General features: G+C 38.8%; 1 protein-coding gene across 1 annotated transcript; it reads right to left on the bottom strand.

Annotated features, from left to right (window-relative positions):
• Window positions 1–10: 10 nt before the first annotated feature.
• On the bottom strand, window positions 11–15,406 carry GLT8D2 (glycosyltransferase 8 domain containing 2). Its single transcript, XM_074901958.1, has 10 exons — window positions 15,262–15,406; window positions 13,292–13,336; window positions 11,770–11,865; window positions 10,398–10,566; window positions 9,207–9,324; window positions 7,135–7,219; window positions 3,746–3,858; window positions 2,914–3,080; window positions 1,168–1,280; window positions 11–342 (listed from the first exon to the last, which is right to left on the bottom strand). The coding sequence occupies exons 2-10, from the start codon at window positions 13,308–13,310 to the stop codon at window positions 170–172; spliced, it is 1,053 nt and encodes a 350-aa protein (XP_074758059.1). The 5' UTR covers window positions 13,311–13,336; window positions 15,262–15,406; the 3' UTR covers window positions 11–169.
• Window positions 15,407–16,580: the final 1,174 nt, after the last annotated feature.

Raw genomic sequence — 16,580 nt, 5'->3', positions numbered from 1 at the left:
CACTCCAGCCTCCCTCTCCAGCCATAAGCACACAAAATTGGTGGTCATTTATTCATATATTTAACAAATACTTAGTTTTCTAAAATCAGTTAATTATACAACATGTTGTATCTCAAACTATCACATACTGCAAAACATAGCATATGGATGCACTTAAGTGGTTTCAGTATCAGCTATCAGGACGAGTTAATTTGAACTTCCCTGAAGGGTCAGGAATAAACCAGTTTTCCCAGAGATCAGTGTGAACACTGGGATAGTCCCAAGGCTTGTATCTCCCGTTCCAATGAAGTAATTTAGCTTCTTGAAGAAAATGCTCAGAGTAACGGCTGTCAGGACTCCAACCTGCATGGGTAGATTAAAAACTGGATTTAAATTTTTTATTTTAATAATGGAAGACACTATAGAGTGAGATAAATTCAGGTGTGGGGTTTTTTTAAGAAATATAATTAGTATGGTTTTACAATAGACAACTAGTTGTATGATAGGTTTTTCTCAGCCTCATGCCTCATAATGCAGCAGCAAAAAATCAGTGAGTTTCCTCTCAACACTTTTAACATCTTGTCATAGCTGGGGTTAAAAAAAAAAAAAAAGAATTCATTTTACTGTACCAGCTAAGCCATTATCTTTCTCTCAGGATAATTCACCATTCCCAGGTGAGAGGTAACTACATCCTCCTGAATGCTGAATAGACAAACACTGCCAGGCATCCCATCATCTTCCACCGGGCCTACTAAAAGAGTGTCTCAGTTTTTCAGTCTCTCAGGATATTGAGATGTTTCATGTATTCTTTCCAAATTTTATGACAATACAAGTCAAACATGTAACTTACTCTGTCCTTGGTATTTTTTTTTTCCTTTTTTTTTTTAATCCAATTTAATAACTGTTAGGGTTTTGGTGGGTTTTTTTTTTCAGGGGTGCAACTATTTTGTTTGTGTGCCCTGTTCAGATATTTGTGTTGTGACACCCCTGGGGAGCCCCTACATTCTGCCCTACCCTGAAGAAAGCAGGACTAAAGAGTGTTGGGGGAGGCAGGGATTACATACTGTGGATCTGAGGTATAAAGTAATAAATGCATTGTGGTAAAGTAGCGTAAGGTCCTGTATCAGAGTCTTACAAATCACTCACTTTATTTTGTTCCAGCTGCAAATGGTGGGAAGTTAAACTTACCAAGATGCCTTATGTGCCACATAGGATTAATAGTGGAATACTTTCCATGAAATACAATCAGCATGGGAGAGGTTGCCACACCTCCCCCAAGGGTGCTGCTGTAGAGGTTTTCCCTGCAAAAAGGAGGGGGGAAAAAAAATGATCAAAACTTCAATCAAAGAATTTTAGTACAAAAGGCAGAAGGTTAAAAAGAAGTATTCTGGCAAATTTCAAAATCATTCTGAACAGACCAATTTTCAGCATACTCCTTCCTAATGACATTAATTGCTTGTATTTGCAACTGATTCCTGTTGGAAAAGTTGTTGCTACGAAGCAAAATGGGAGTCAGACCCAACATGATGCCAGTTACCTCTACATGCTGCTGCAAGGCTGACAGTCTAGAGTAGAGGGAAAGCTGTTAACATAAAGGAATCAAACAATTTAGCCTGATTTCTTCAGAAAATACACGTTTCCATGTGTTTCATTCCCTATTTCTTCCCCTTTCCTCCCTCTCCCAGCTTTTAGACCCGTAAATTAACTTCAAATCAGATTTTGACATTCTAGTTAGTATAAACTAACATCTAAGGGATATCCATTTCCTATGAATTTTGTGATAAATCCAGGGCTAGATAAAGCCAAGTCACTGTAAGAGGAGGCATTAGGAGGTAGCAGCCACAGTCTGACCACAGTGTGCTTGAGGCCTGGCCAGACAGTCGGCACAGGAGCGACGCCACCCCCACACTGGGGGACACCGCGGTGCCACCCACCCGCCCAGCCCCACAGAAGCAAACCTGGGAAGTACCAGGGGATACTTAAAAGCCACAGAACAAAAAAATCATAACCTCCCCTCAAAAATGGGTTTCAACTGCTAAGCAATTTATTTCACGGTCATTTCAAAATCCAGCTAAAAGGAACACGAATGTGTTATTAAGGTATAACATCAACTTTATAGATCGAATTTGCAGTAATATTCATGGAGTTTTTTCAAACTCTGGAAGCACAGCAATAGCTTGTCAGGATATGTTACATAAGCAGAGCTAGAGAAAGACATTGGCTTTTCATTTGTTCACATGCTTATCATTTGTGTCTCTCCATTTCTGAAATTAACAAGTTAAGGACATAGTCCAATAGCACAAGCTATTCAGTTTCAGTGTAGCCTTACTAAATTTAAACTTAACCCTCTGCAGAGAAGGAAAATAAACAAGTTTGCAACATTTTTTATGTTAGTGAACTAGCATAAAAAAATGAACAGTGTTGTTTCACTGTCATGACTTGTTCATGGTCAATACCAAAAAGGCACCTTTCATGTCAAATTTCATTCATCTATAGTAAGTGTTTTCTACTGGTATTTAAGAAATATGGTGTCCAGTTACAGTTTGGCTGACATTATAATAGGAGACACACCACACAAACAAAGAAACATTCCTCCTTCTTTAAGGCAGCCTCAGGAAAGGAAGATCATAAGTGGCTTGATCCCAAGTGATGCTGGTCACCCAGAACAAACAAGAACCACATGTTCTTAGTGTCCCTCAGGATTCAGTGTGGTTTGCAATTAAACACAAGACTAAAACTGCAGGTGGTCGTTTCCTGGTACACAATTGGTCATATTTAAGCAGATGGAAATTCTAGAAGATGAGCGACTTTGCTTGAGGAGATCTCAAAGACAGACTGTTTGGAGTCAAAAAATTTGTAAGAGCTTTTAAACAGAAAATAAAACGGTAAACTGAGTATTAGAACTAAAGCGCAAAGCTAGATTTCTACACATACTCCACATTTCTTTGCATCCACTTTTCCAACTGCTTTGTAATCCGCTGATGTTTCCATTCAGTCATGTTAGCAACAATTACTCCAGGATTAAAGGAGCAGGTGCTGGGGCTGATGCCAAGATCTCTGATCGCTTGCTTTCTGTAGTCCAGGAATCCCATGTATGTGTTCTAAGAAATAAAAAAAAGTAGGTTTATCCCCTATGATTCTCTACAAAGGTAAGTGTAAATGCATCTCTCTACCACAGACATGGAGACTACATGCTCCCAAAGCTGAGTTTGTAGATGATGGCTACACAAGGCTGAAAGACAGGATACTTCCAGCCACTAAATTACTTTTTTCACAGTATTGTTTCATGGAAGTGTGATAAGGCTCTGCCCTCACCACATGTTTGTCTTTCTGTAGCTTACTCTAAATGATGTAGCATCACTCGTACAGCACTAATGCTAGAGGGACTCACTGACAATTCTGGGGAACTCAGCTCAGGAATTAGCATTTAAACTTGTTTTCCTAAATTCCATATGCAATTTGATGACTACAAATATATATTCTGTCTTCATTAGATGTTCCATAAATGCTCATGATCTACTGATGGCAAAACATCAAACATAATTTAGCAGAATCCAAAGAACAATGGAGATTTAAATTATCACAGGAAGGAACTCTGCAAAGCATTATAGTTACTACAAAAAGGAGTTCTTGATTACCTGTAAAACTTACAAAGCTATCAAAAAAAAAAACCAAAACCATAACTCACTTAGGGGAAAATGTATAAAATCGTCTTACATTTGTGGGTAAATACATTCATTATTAGAATTCCAAAATAGCATCTTACCTGCATCCCTACACTTCTAACCATTTCATGTGTAGAAGGCAGATCACAGTCATCTGAAAAAGCTGCAGCATGTCCAGGAGCTAACTTGGTGTCATAGAGTTCCTGGATGTCACCTGATCACAGGAAGGTCAAAAGCATAAGAAACCTACTGCACTGCTACAAAGTTGATAGAATAACTTCTGTTCTCATACATGTTAGCTACAAACATACTGATTTGAGGGGACAACACAGATTAATGAAGACTGAATTTTGTCATATGGGACGATTTTCAAATTTGAGTCCTGTACCTGGATGTCTAAGGCCTATCTTTAGATATTGTCATCAGTATTCAGCCTGGTTACAAAGTTCTACATTCTTAGAGCTTGCCTTTGGAGAGGGAGGGCAAAGGCAATTTTTCTGATCTTCTTCAAGTCCCACAGAAGTGCCACTTCAATCTCTTGCACAGATCAGGTTTTCCTGGTTATGTTTATACCTCTTAGTAAGATACCTGGATTCCCAGCACTGACCAGCTGAAATGTGTCTGTCACACCTGACCATCCCTGCTGGCCTCACAGACCACCCAACTCCTTGCTAGTGGAGGGAAATAATGTAATGCCTGGCATCTCACCCATCACCTGACTAGCGGGTACCCAGATGTGCTGGAACAGGTTCAGGGCAGGTGGCAGTGCTGCCACAGCAACTGAGTGAGTCTGCACCCAAATGCCTTACAGCTACCAGCTTCGCTGCTGGGCATGAGTCTGTCACAGGTAAGATGAATTCTCTTGGAAGGCCACATATGGCCCAGCAGCCTGAGGTGAGCTCATTAAAAGACTAGTAACCAAAAAACATTCCCCACACTGCAGACACTGAAAGTACTATTTCTGAAATAAGAGATTATTTATTTGTCTGAACTCATCAGCTGGTTGGAAAACTTGTTTTAGGACTCATGTCCCACCAAGGAATAGAATTTTAATTACATTCAATTGGTGAAGATCAACATGCCTTGCTAAATATTTTCTCCTGATTCTAAATAGCTTCTGCTTTTTCAAGAGGAAAGCAGAAAAAGAAAAAAAAAAACCCCACAAACAAACAATTCTGGCTGACACCCTGAGTTCAGTATGTTTCATTCTCACTGCTTTGCAGAAAGCAATGACCACCAAACAAGTGATCCCAAAGTTAAGCCTCGAAAACCCCCAACTCCTTACCCTGCCAGAAGTCTCACTCCCACTGCAGAGACACCCGACAGAGAATAGTCTCACCTCACAGCAAAAAGGTTTCGGTTTGGGGGGTTTTTTGTACTGCTAGTGTTCTGCCAGGTCAGCCAGATGAATCAGCTTATTCTGCAGCTGCACGAGCGTGTGTGACAAGTCACAGGAGCTGCCGGGGGACAGAAGAGGCCACTTCCGTCAGCAGCAGCCTACCGTGAGCTGTAATGTGAAACGGCACCTTTACCCCGCAGCTCCAGAAATCAGCTATCAGCTGACATAAACTGACACCCCAATGCCAGAGAAAGCCCTAACTCCCCTCTTCTCCTGGCCACACTGCCTTGACTCCTACCAGGGAACTAATGCAGGCTGAAAGTAATCACATTTCTGGTGATCGCCTGTGCAGGTGCAAGGAGGGATGCAGAGGAAGAGGTGGGCTCAGCTCAAAGTGCTCATGAAACTGAAGCTCATGTAAATGAAGACTCTAAGAACCTTTCAAAGAGTTAAACATTGCTGTTTCAAACAAAACCAAAAAGCAGAGATAACCACTGGAAACACACATTGAAGAACTGTGATACAAAGTCTATTGCAAATTAAAATGTAACAGGCAGAGCAGATTAACCATATTTTAGATTTTACATTTCAGATTTATCCTATTTATTTCATCTAATGGCAGCCCCTTTAAGTGCAGATATTCTGAAATCTGCCACTAAAGAGACAAAACTATAAAAAGGTATGGAGAAGCAGTAGAGAATAAAATTAAACCTTTGTCATATGTAAATTCACTGATCTCAATGTTCTTACAGCAAAGATTAATTTAGGCCAAAATTATATCTATACTCAGTCCTTTCCAGAAGAAATTTTTACTAGAACATCCCTTTAACATTGAACAAGGATAGATAAAATGTTTTTGTTGTCCCTGTGTACTGGGCCTGGCTAGAATAGAGCTAATTTTCTTCACAGTGCTGGGGTTTAGATTTTTGATCAAAACAGTACTGATAGCACACTAATGATCTAGCTTTTGCTGAACAGTGGTTGCACAGCATCAAGCCCTTCTCTGTTTCTCACTCTGCCCACCAGGGAATAGATCAGGGGGTGCACAAAAGGCCGGGAGGGGACACAACTGGGCAGATGGCTGAACTGACCAAAGAGATAATGTCATTCTCAGCTATAAAAGGGGAAGGAGGGGTGTCTGGGGGGATGTGTTAGCCAACTCTTGCTGGGAAACTGGCTGGGCATCAGTCTACCCACTGGAAGTGATGAGTGATGAATGAGTACATCACTTGTTTTGTTTTCTTCTCTTTTCTTCCACTTATCCTTCACTTATTAAACAATTATTTGTTTGTTTATCCTGACCCTCAAGTTTTCTTGCTTTTATTCTTCCTATCCTCTTCTTCCATCCCCCTGGGAGTGGGTATGGGAGGAAGTGAGTGAGCAGCTGTGTGGTGCTTAGCTGCCTACCAGGATTAAACCACAACATTCTGATTTTAAAAGTTACAAAATAACAAGAAAACAATATGATAAACAAGGGAGGACAACAACTCTACAGAGGAAAAAAAAATATATATATACTGGGAATCAGAAGAGAAAAAAACACTCATCAACTAATCTTTAAAAAAAATATTATTTGTTTAATTAGATTTCTTTGTATGAAAGATTTTTCAGGATTTTCATGTCTTCTCACTGCTCCTATTTGTCTAGAAACTCTGAAATCTTTGATCACGATTCACAAATTGCCATGGCTTCTGAGCTGAAGATGCTCAAAATCATATTTTGAGTGTTTGCACTTTTAACCCTCTTATTTGAGTAAATTCCTCTTGCTCTCAAGAACAGCAATTCTGGATAAGGAACTGGTAGCATTTGTGGGAATTCAAATTCTAGCAGGAAATGCATGTCACATACTTCACAATAAATATTGCAGCATCTAAGTGAAATCCATTATATCTTTCAGCAATTGACCAGATTCAATTAAAAGGAAACTCATACATACAATTTTGATCAAAATCAACTATTCAAAAGATACATGGAGAGTTCTTCTTCAGACTTTCCCTTAAATAAACAAACAGATTATTTGTAGTTTTCTGGAGTGCAACACTCCTAGCAGTTGCCTCAGTTTCCATTATATGTCATATTTCCAAACGACTGTAAAAGCTGCAATAACTGATTTTAATTCTGCTGAAAACTGCTTTTTAGATGACACCTTACCTTGAACAATGATATCATCATCCAAATATATTACCTTCTCATGTTTCTGGATAAGCAAAGGAAGATAAAATCGAACGAAGTTCAGCTATTAAACAGAAAAAAAAGGTAAAGACTATATGGTGAAGCTGTTTAATATAGTAGTCTCATGCTTCTGTCTCTACTAACAATCAGTTTTCATTTCTCTCTTCACTGAGCACTAGCTTCCTCCCCCTCCCCCCCATCTACTAGTATCTTTAATCCATTATATTATTATTTATCCCTATTTTATTTACTATGGCCCTAATCAAGCAACCCCAAACAGTTGCTTCTTCACATAATCACAGGATTATTTAGGTTGGAAGGGGCCTTTTGAGATCATCTTGTCCAAACCCCCTTCTCAAGCAGGCTCCACCCAAGCAGGCTGCTGGGGCCAATGCCCAGTGGGGTTTTGAATATCTCCACAGATGGAAACTCAACAACCTGGGCAACCTGCTCCACTGTTTGACCACCCTCACCATAAAAAACAACAAAAATTTTTTCTTGTGCCCAGAGGAAATGTAATGTATTTTAATTTGTGCTCATTGCCTCTTGTCCCTCCTCTCGGGTATTTATGGACACTGATAAGATCCTCCTGATCCTTCTCCAGGCTGAACAGCCCCAGCCCTCTCAGCCTCTCCTCATATATAAGATGCTCCAGTCCCTTAATCATCTTTGCAGCCCTGTGTTGGACTTAGACCAGTAAGTCCATATCCTTCTTGTACTGGGGAGCTCAGAACTAAACACAGTACTCCAGATGCAGCCTTACCAGTGTGGAGTAAAGAGGAAGGATGACCTTCCTGGACCTGCTGGCAATGCTCTTCCTAATGCATTTTTACAGTGCACATCATACAAAAGACTCCAAATTTAACAGTGTCATCATTCCACTCTATAGGAATGATTTGACTGGTGACAGAGAAGCGGGATAACAACTTCTACAATAGCAACGAAGAACACAGCAGGGGGAAAGGAGACTGAGAACATAAGACCAGCCATACCAGTTCAGACCATTTTACCCAGCACCTGCTTTCAGAGTGTTCTAAGCAGATGCTCAGTGAAAAATAAGAATAGAGCAAGCATACAGAAAAGCTGCTCCAAGTATTCTCCTAGCTTTCAGCTATTTTCATCTCAACGGATTTCCTGAGCCAGATGTGATCTGTCTAAATATAAACTTCAGTCCTCACTGAATCCCTGCAAATTTTTAAATTCACAAGACCTTTCAGCAAGGAATTCTAGAGATTTAGTACTCATCACATGAAAAACGTGCAATGTTTCTTGTTTGTTCTGTGACCCCTACTAATTTAATCTAATGTCCATTAGTTCTTGCATTTGAAGAGAGACTGAGCAACCATCCCCCATCCAGTCCCTCATGCCACTCAGTTCCGTAGGCTATTGTCACGCTAGAAGCCACATTTCCAGGCTGAACAGTTTTAACCCACTGATTCCTTGCATGAATTAGAAATGTCAAAGGCTCAGAAAAGGGCAGCAAGCACAAACATTCTGAACAAACTGAAACATTTTCAGGTGGTGCTACATCTTTTTCAGATAAAGGGATGAAGATTGCATGTAGGATGAGGGAAAACTATGGATTTGTATTGTGACATAATGACATTCTCTGTTTTGATCCTCACTCCTTTCCTAATAATTTCTAACATCTGATTTGCCTTTTCTGACAGCCAGTAATATTTACATTACTCATTAGCCTCTGAATTAACCCTGGACATGAGCAGAATGCAGCCAACTCTGCATCATGGAGGCACAAAAAAACCCACTATCGGATTTTTCCTCTAATAAACTATGAATATATTCTTAAAGATATGACACATACACATTACCGAGTTTATGCCACCAAATAATGAGGTCCCAGCAAGACAGAAAAGTTGCAAGGAGCTTGCCATAGGAAACTTTTCCTTCCTGAGGGCATAGCATTTGGACCTGATGTGGCTTCTCTGGCTTATGCCCTCGTTGTGTAATGGAACAGAGATCTAGAATATTTTAAAGTCTGTAATAAGCGTTAAAAATCCTGAAAATTTGTTACATGATGTTCATTTACTCACAGGCTGGAGTAGCTCAGGACGTGATGCATCTTGTCTGATTTTTCCTTTCAGTACCATAGGGTTGAATTCCACAACTTTAAATTTTATTTCTTTCAGTTTAGAATTTTCAATCCATTTTCTGTGATAAAAGAAATATTGAGTGTGTGGTAAGTACTTCCAGTATTACATTCACAGACTCATAGGAGAATAAGAGACCTTGAAACCTCACTCAAACTCTTCTATCTCAAGACAGAATCACTATGTCTACAGCTATTGCACACAGACATTTGTTTAACCTGTTCTTAAAAAAAAACCCAAAGCAGTGAATCAGTGTGATCAGTTAGTCATAATTCCGTAGTTTTCCAAATGGGTGCTACCAAACTCCTTCTTCACCCTGAGCCAATACAATCAGCTATTCCCACCTACATTACCTTGTCATTACCTCTACTGAATTTCATCCCATTTTACAGTTCATTTTTCCAATTCATCATGATTAGTTTGTTTTCAGCTCTTGTCCTCATTATAGCTGCTGTCTCTTTTCCAGCTTCATGGCAATTGCAGATTCATAAAGAACATTCTCCAATCTTATCTAAGTTACTGATGAACTGGATGGGAAAAACTCCCTGTGGAACTCCACACATTACATCTTTTCACTTTGACACAAATTGCAGGTACACAGGATACACAAGTGCAGTAGCCAGAGATGAGAACTGCTAAGAAATAATGTTTTAATTTTGATTCACATCTTCCTCGTCTTTTAGACAACGTTTGCAAGTTTTAATACCCAAACTTGCTTTCATTACAAGCTGCTTTGGGCCTCTATTTATAACCTTTAATACACCCTCTAGCTTTAAACAGCAAGTTTTTCTACTCTGAAGTTTAAGACACAGTGCCAGATGAGAGGTAAGTGCAGTGCCACTAAGTGAGATTGTGACAGACTCTTGTGCAGCCCATCTACAAAAAGGCAGAGAGGCACAGGTATGGGCATGGTCTGGCTATTTCACACCCCTTTATACCAGTCAGTGCCTTATGTAGAGCAAAGTGATCCTTCTTCCTACACGTAGAGAACCCTGGGGATTGCTACCAATAGCACTACTTAAATAAAAGGGAGAAACATTTCCCTGAAAAGTCCTCCAAAGTTTATGCCCATGCCAAGGGGAACAACAACCTGATCCTAACTACAGCATGAAACAAAATAAGCCTGGTATGTACCGAATATGTGGGATGGTAGTCTTCAGCCCAACTACGTAGAACAAAACATTAGCCTCTGTGTTGCTGTGGATGCTACTGATTGCTGCTATAGCTGCACCCATTCTGCCCGCAGCAGCGCAGATTACAACTGGGATTTCTTCTTCCATTTCCTCAGGACTCTCCAAATCAACTACAAGGAACAAAACTATGTATTATAATAGAAAATTAAGAATCTTTTTTATATCAGATTTGGGTCATAGAAGCGAATATATAGTTCCATAAGCAGTGGAATCAAATCACAATCACCCCATTTCCTTACCACATCCTATACACATCCGCATCTGGCAAGGCACACAGCGTGAGCTGTCGCTACTCCAGAACTACATGCAGATTGACTGGACTGTTAGATGCTTCCAAACAGAATACATAAGAGTTTTGGCTCTTCAACTCAGCACAATTCAGCTTGTCTTCCATGTAGCTGCTTATTCACGTGAAACCTGAAGACATTTGAATACCTTTGAGACTTTTCCTTCTCGGTTATATTTAGTACAAATTGATCAATAGGTTCCAAAATTATCAAAGGAAAGAGGTTAAGACGAAGAGATGGTGCAATGGCATGAGCTTTATTTCCTTGGGAAGCAGACTAGAAAGGTATACTGCAAAATTTGTACCAGCAGGAAGTTGCTAATGATAAAAGGGAAAAAATCTAAACAATACCGCATCAGTTCACATTACTGCTAAGGAAGATTTTTATCCCTAGCACTGATTAACTTAAAAACTTATACAGATATATTTACACTGATTAAAACATAACCATTAAACCTGTAACAGCCCCAACAAAAATACACAGAAAAAAAGTTGTTTATACCAAGACAGAATTCGTTTATCTTGGGAACAATGAATAAGCTATTAGTATAAATATTCAGTACCAGTCCAACAATATCAACCCTAGAGGGTTTCTGTCACTATAAAAATTCCAGCAAAAACTTCTGCTGTAGATTATGTCAAGATTTGATGGTCTATCTGAAATGAATATGTAGGCCAATAATATTCCTAAAGGGGCAAGTCGTGATCAAAGTTTATTATAATTTGACAACTCCAATACTGTTCAGCACAAATAAGCATATACTCCAGCTTCCATCTACATCAGTGACATCTGGATAAAAATTTGAATCAGAATGCCAATTCTTAGTCATTATAGCAATTTCCAACCATTTTATTCAAGCAACTCAGAAGCAAAAAAATTCCACATCCCAGACCAAATGCAACAGCGTGAGTAGCTCGTCCACTGCAGGGCAAACAGGATTCAGTAAGACAAAAAGCACTGTTCAAATGAAGAGAGAAGGAATACAAAAACAAGAACATAAATGAAACAGAAGTACAAGTCATTTACCTGTTTCATTCTTTAATGCAGATGGCACTTGGTGAACTTTGTTATACAAAATGGCACACACAGTTAAGACAAGAAGTAACAGTAATATCTGGTTAACTGAAACAAAAGGAAGAATTTGTTAACAATCAGTACAATAACTCATTCCCCAGTACCAGTGGGATTTTTAATCTGATTTGCAACCAGTACATATCATAACCTGTATTTTCTGTGTTTATCAAATTCTCCTTTCTCCTGTTATTTGATCAAGCTAAAAATTTTATGTTAAAAACATAACAGTATCTCTCCCCCATTACAATCATTTCCAGCTACCCAATTTTCCTGGACAATTTGCTCAGTAAATCATTACGCTCCCTATATATATGGGTTATCCATACTAGGAAATACATGTTTTTGAATTTTACCATTTCTCTTCTTGGTTAGTTTGTTATCTGTTTATTATCACAGGACTTCATGAGTTTATTTTTACCTAGCCTTCTCCTTCTCTCACGCTCCCCTAATAAAACTTCAAACACAGGAGGAATTTTTTCAATTTCAATGTTCAGATCCTCAAGGCGTATTTGAGCAAAACTCACAAAAAAACTCTGGAAAAACCCAGCATGCTACTGAAACCAGAAATGTTCTGAAACATTTGAAAATACATGAACATTTTGGCACAGTTACTTTGATTAGTAAAATCAAAACAAAGCATGCAACAGCAAAGACCTTACTGTATATTCTGATTTGCAGTTCCTACCAGACTGTCTTGTACAAGTGTAAGTTATTCAACACAAACCACCCATGAGCAGGTACCAGGACGGTTCACTGAGTGCAACAGGGAAGGAATACATTGCCATCATTGACAGTGACTTTGACAATAGGAGTTCTTTGTATTGGACTACTTTTGTTACTTTTGCACCACCATAAAAGGTATTTAAGGTGTACAAAAGAGCAAAGGGAACAAAGTTTTGAACTATTTCAATCAAAAGGGCCAACTGGTCAGAACTGGGCATGAGAATAAATTGAAATTGGTAAACATAAATCACCAAACCCATGCTAATTTAAATCAGCTGAGGAAAAAACCCACTGACTTCAGAGAAATTGTGCATGCACAACTGAAGGCACACACCAGTCAATTTTCAGTCACTGACCCTGACAGCTGATGAGAACCCCAGATTTCTTGGGGCCACACCTCAGCTGTGAGTATGAACAGCATTAATTAGCAGAGTTCTGTAAAAAATCCAGGTTCAGTGCTCTAGGCACAACCCACATGAAACCAACAGCTACCTGAACTCAGCGGGAAATTCCAGACCCCCTAGTCTCATGCAGTAAAGCAGTGCGTAATTTTAAATCAATGGAATTTATGGCCATACTTATCTAACATAGTTAACAGGAAAAGGCTTATTTGTATACTTAAAAGTTAAGCATAATTTAGCAAAACTACAAGTTTGCATGCAACTGTGAAAATTGCTGCATGAGAAATTGCATTTGACACTTCTGTCCTCTTTTAAAAATATATATTTCAAATGTTTTTAATCTCTCTTACTTTTCTTTAAAAGAGCCATCTGTCCTGTTGGATGAGAACTGTGATCTGTGATAAAATAAAAATAAATTTTTAAAAATTAAGAAAAGAGAGAGAAAAATAATTAACACCAGCAGTGAATACTAGTTATTTATTTCAGGGACAAGATTTTGCACCATCAAATTTTACTGTTGACCTGGTAAAACTGAACTCTATCTTTGTAAATAACTTTTTTGGAACAAATAACTACTATGCTGGGCTAGAAATATTACATATTTGAATTCAAGCTACTAATAGGTTGAAAACAGCATTTTAATAAATTCCATCCAATCATCTACCTCAGTAATAACTAAGAATTTTTTAACACATTTTAAAGTAATGTGCAAAGAAATATTAAAACACCCACAAGATGCAATTTGTAAATACATTTACACGTATCTCTGATCTTACCTAAACCATAATAACAATCACAAATACTAACCTCTTGCTGGAGTATGTTCACAAACATATGGGAATCTTATACTGGAGCAGCATCTTTCAAACTCTCAGAAAATTTCAGAGCAATCGTGAAAATACCTTCTAACAGCAGTGTCCTTTCACTAACAGTAAGGGGGAAGTTTTGTGCAAAGTAGCTTGTATTTAAGCACATTGTTTGTGATGCTGAAGAAAATGAGGTAGATTTCCCTAAAACTGTACTTGTAAACCAGGCCCAAGAGTGGCCATAACTTTATGCTTGAGAGGACAGAACATAATCCCTAAAATACAGGATTATGGGAAATACAAGGGTTCAGATGAATTCTGGATCAAAAAATACTGTTTATGGGGAAAAAACCCTCTACAACCCAATAGCAAAAAACAGCAGCAGGAGTTAGGGCAGGGGAGGGGAAAATGCAACTAAGTAATCTAAACTTTTTGCTACAGTAGCTGTATATAGGACAGAAACAATTTTTTCCCGTTCCCATACATAAAGATATGGATACATTAAAGCATAGATAAGGATATATGACAGTTTGTATGCACACATAAAAATGTTCATTCCAACTCCTTGAGAAGGCAGACGGAACAGCAAGAATTCTTGAAACCTGAGTCACAAAACTGACCACCTCTCATTGGTTAATGCTCAAGTTCAGGCAGTATCCTAAATTAGTCCCTATTTCAACTAACAAATTACAATAAAAATATTTTTTAAAAAGCTAAGATGATGCTTTCTTTACAAACTACTTATACTCACACGTATTTAGGTCCCAACAGATGACTAAATTGTAGCAAGAGAGGAGTATTTCTGGAAGTCCCTACGCATCTGCAGTACTTATCTACATTCCAGCAACCCGCTCTCTTCATGTGGCATTAATTTACACAGAGAGAAAAATCAGGCTTATCAGTCAAAAAAAACCCCACTGCTAAGAAAGCCCTTCTCTCGTGCATTACACACAAGTATTGTCTTCTCAGCCATTAAAAAAGTTTACTTGTTTAGAGAAACAGAGACAACACAATCCCCTACACTCTCGGGAATAACTTTCTAACCCCACTTTAGCTAGCAGCAATCTTCCACTGAGCTCCATAGAGCTGCCTACTATCTTTTAGTTAAGATTCATAATGATAGTCACAAATAATATTGATGATCACTGCAAGATGAAAGTTGGATAGCCACAGCCTCATTATATCTTCAGAAATCATTAAATCAACACAAACTGAACCACATTTTAAACTTTCAAATCCAAACTCAAACAGACTCTTGTACAAGTCTGAGTTCTAAAACTACAGCATTCTTAAGCCTGAGAAACTCTGATTGATTACCCCCTGATTTTTAAGAGAAAAATATTTGTTCCTCTGCAAATATTTACTCAATTTTTCCTGACTGTAGCCATTAGTTCCTGGAACCTAGCAGTCCCTAATTCAGTTGCCAAATCCTGTAACAAAACGAGGGGCTGTAGTAGGGAGAGCTAACAGTGACATTACTGCTCAGATATTTCCTGCATAATTAGTCTTTTTACCTCTTCAAAGCAGCACAGTATTCAGAACTCCTCTCTCTTGAAGGGCTGTAGAGCTATTTACTCGGATCCTAGATAGCCCACAGCTGTAAGCACTCTTGCCAAAGCTTCCTTGACCATCATCGTCTTTTGAAGTCCCCTGCACAAGGGCCTTACAGGGCACAGTAACAGTTTTAAGATTCAATTCCTTTTTCAAGCTCTTCAGAGTTTACTTTGGAGTTGTGCTGGTTTTCTTTTCTCTGCTGCTGAGGAACAGCACAGAGTCCAGACGCCGCACTGGAGGAATGAGAGCCCATAAACCACTTCCAGATGTGCAGAACGATGATGCAGCCCCAGATCTGGCAAACTTGCCTCAGAGCTTCAGCGAGCAGATTGCAAACAAATCCCATAAGACAAAAAGTCTTAAGAGGGTGGGGGAAAGGAAACAAACCCTTCCAGAAGTTACTTCAACAGTCTAGTTGCAGGTTAGGTTTCTAGTCATTATTTACAGTAAACGTGAACAGATAACTAGCGTGCAAGAGCCAAACAACATGCCAAACTGAAAGCCAAAGTTTTTCCAATGTCTGTTTGCAGAGTTCCTGCAAGTCAAAAGCTAAGGGAAACTTGCAAAATTCAACTCTGAAGATGCATTTTGACATGAATAATTTCTGAATCTTTGGCTAGTTAAGAGAATCTGAATCCACAGGTTTGATTTAGATTTAAAGGGGTCTTAGATTAAGGTAACCAGCACATGTTGATACTCCGCCTCCTAAGCTCTCCTGGAATGCTTTTGCAGCTTTATTTCTACACCACTTCTTTTATTCAGATTCTGTCCCTTCCTTCTAGTGGCCTCCCTTCTATATGATAAAACAAGACTTTAGTGAGTACTGAATGCAATAAGGATAATAATATTCAAAACTTTTTTTTCATATTTTTAACAGGAGGAGTATTCAGTCAGGGTTTTAAGAATCTTAAGTGTTTTAAGATTGTTGCTCCATTTGCAGGAACTGAAAATGGGGGGTTTCAACTGTACGTCTCAAATATGCAAGAACTGTATTACTTGTGTCCGATTGGGTACAGAAACCCATCTTTTGCAGAGCTGCTTGAAGTATAAATAAATTAAGAGCTAGAAATACAGTTATGTGCTTCATGTAGATGGCCACAACCATTACTTTTTCTGTACTGTGGGGGTTTTTTAAGCTGTATTAAGCTCGTGGCCATCAAAATCCACCCATTTTTTTTCATCTCCCTTCCATCTTACGTGAATCCTGAACAGATCTAAGCACACAGCTGTATGAGCCCGCAGCGTTGGGACCATCTGCTTGCACCTGGCAGCAACCCCT

Source organism: Athene noctua, chromosome 3, assembly GCF_965140245.1.
Source record: "Athene noctua chromosome 3, bAthNoc1.hap1.1, whole genome shotgun sequence".
Classification (NCBI taxonomy): Eukaryota; Metazoa; Chordata; class Aves; order Strigiformes; family Strigidae; genus Athene; species Athene noctua.
Note: the sequence above shows the minus strand (reverse complement) of the source record. Positions and strands in the feature narration are given on the sequence as shown.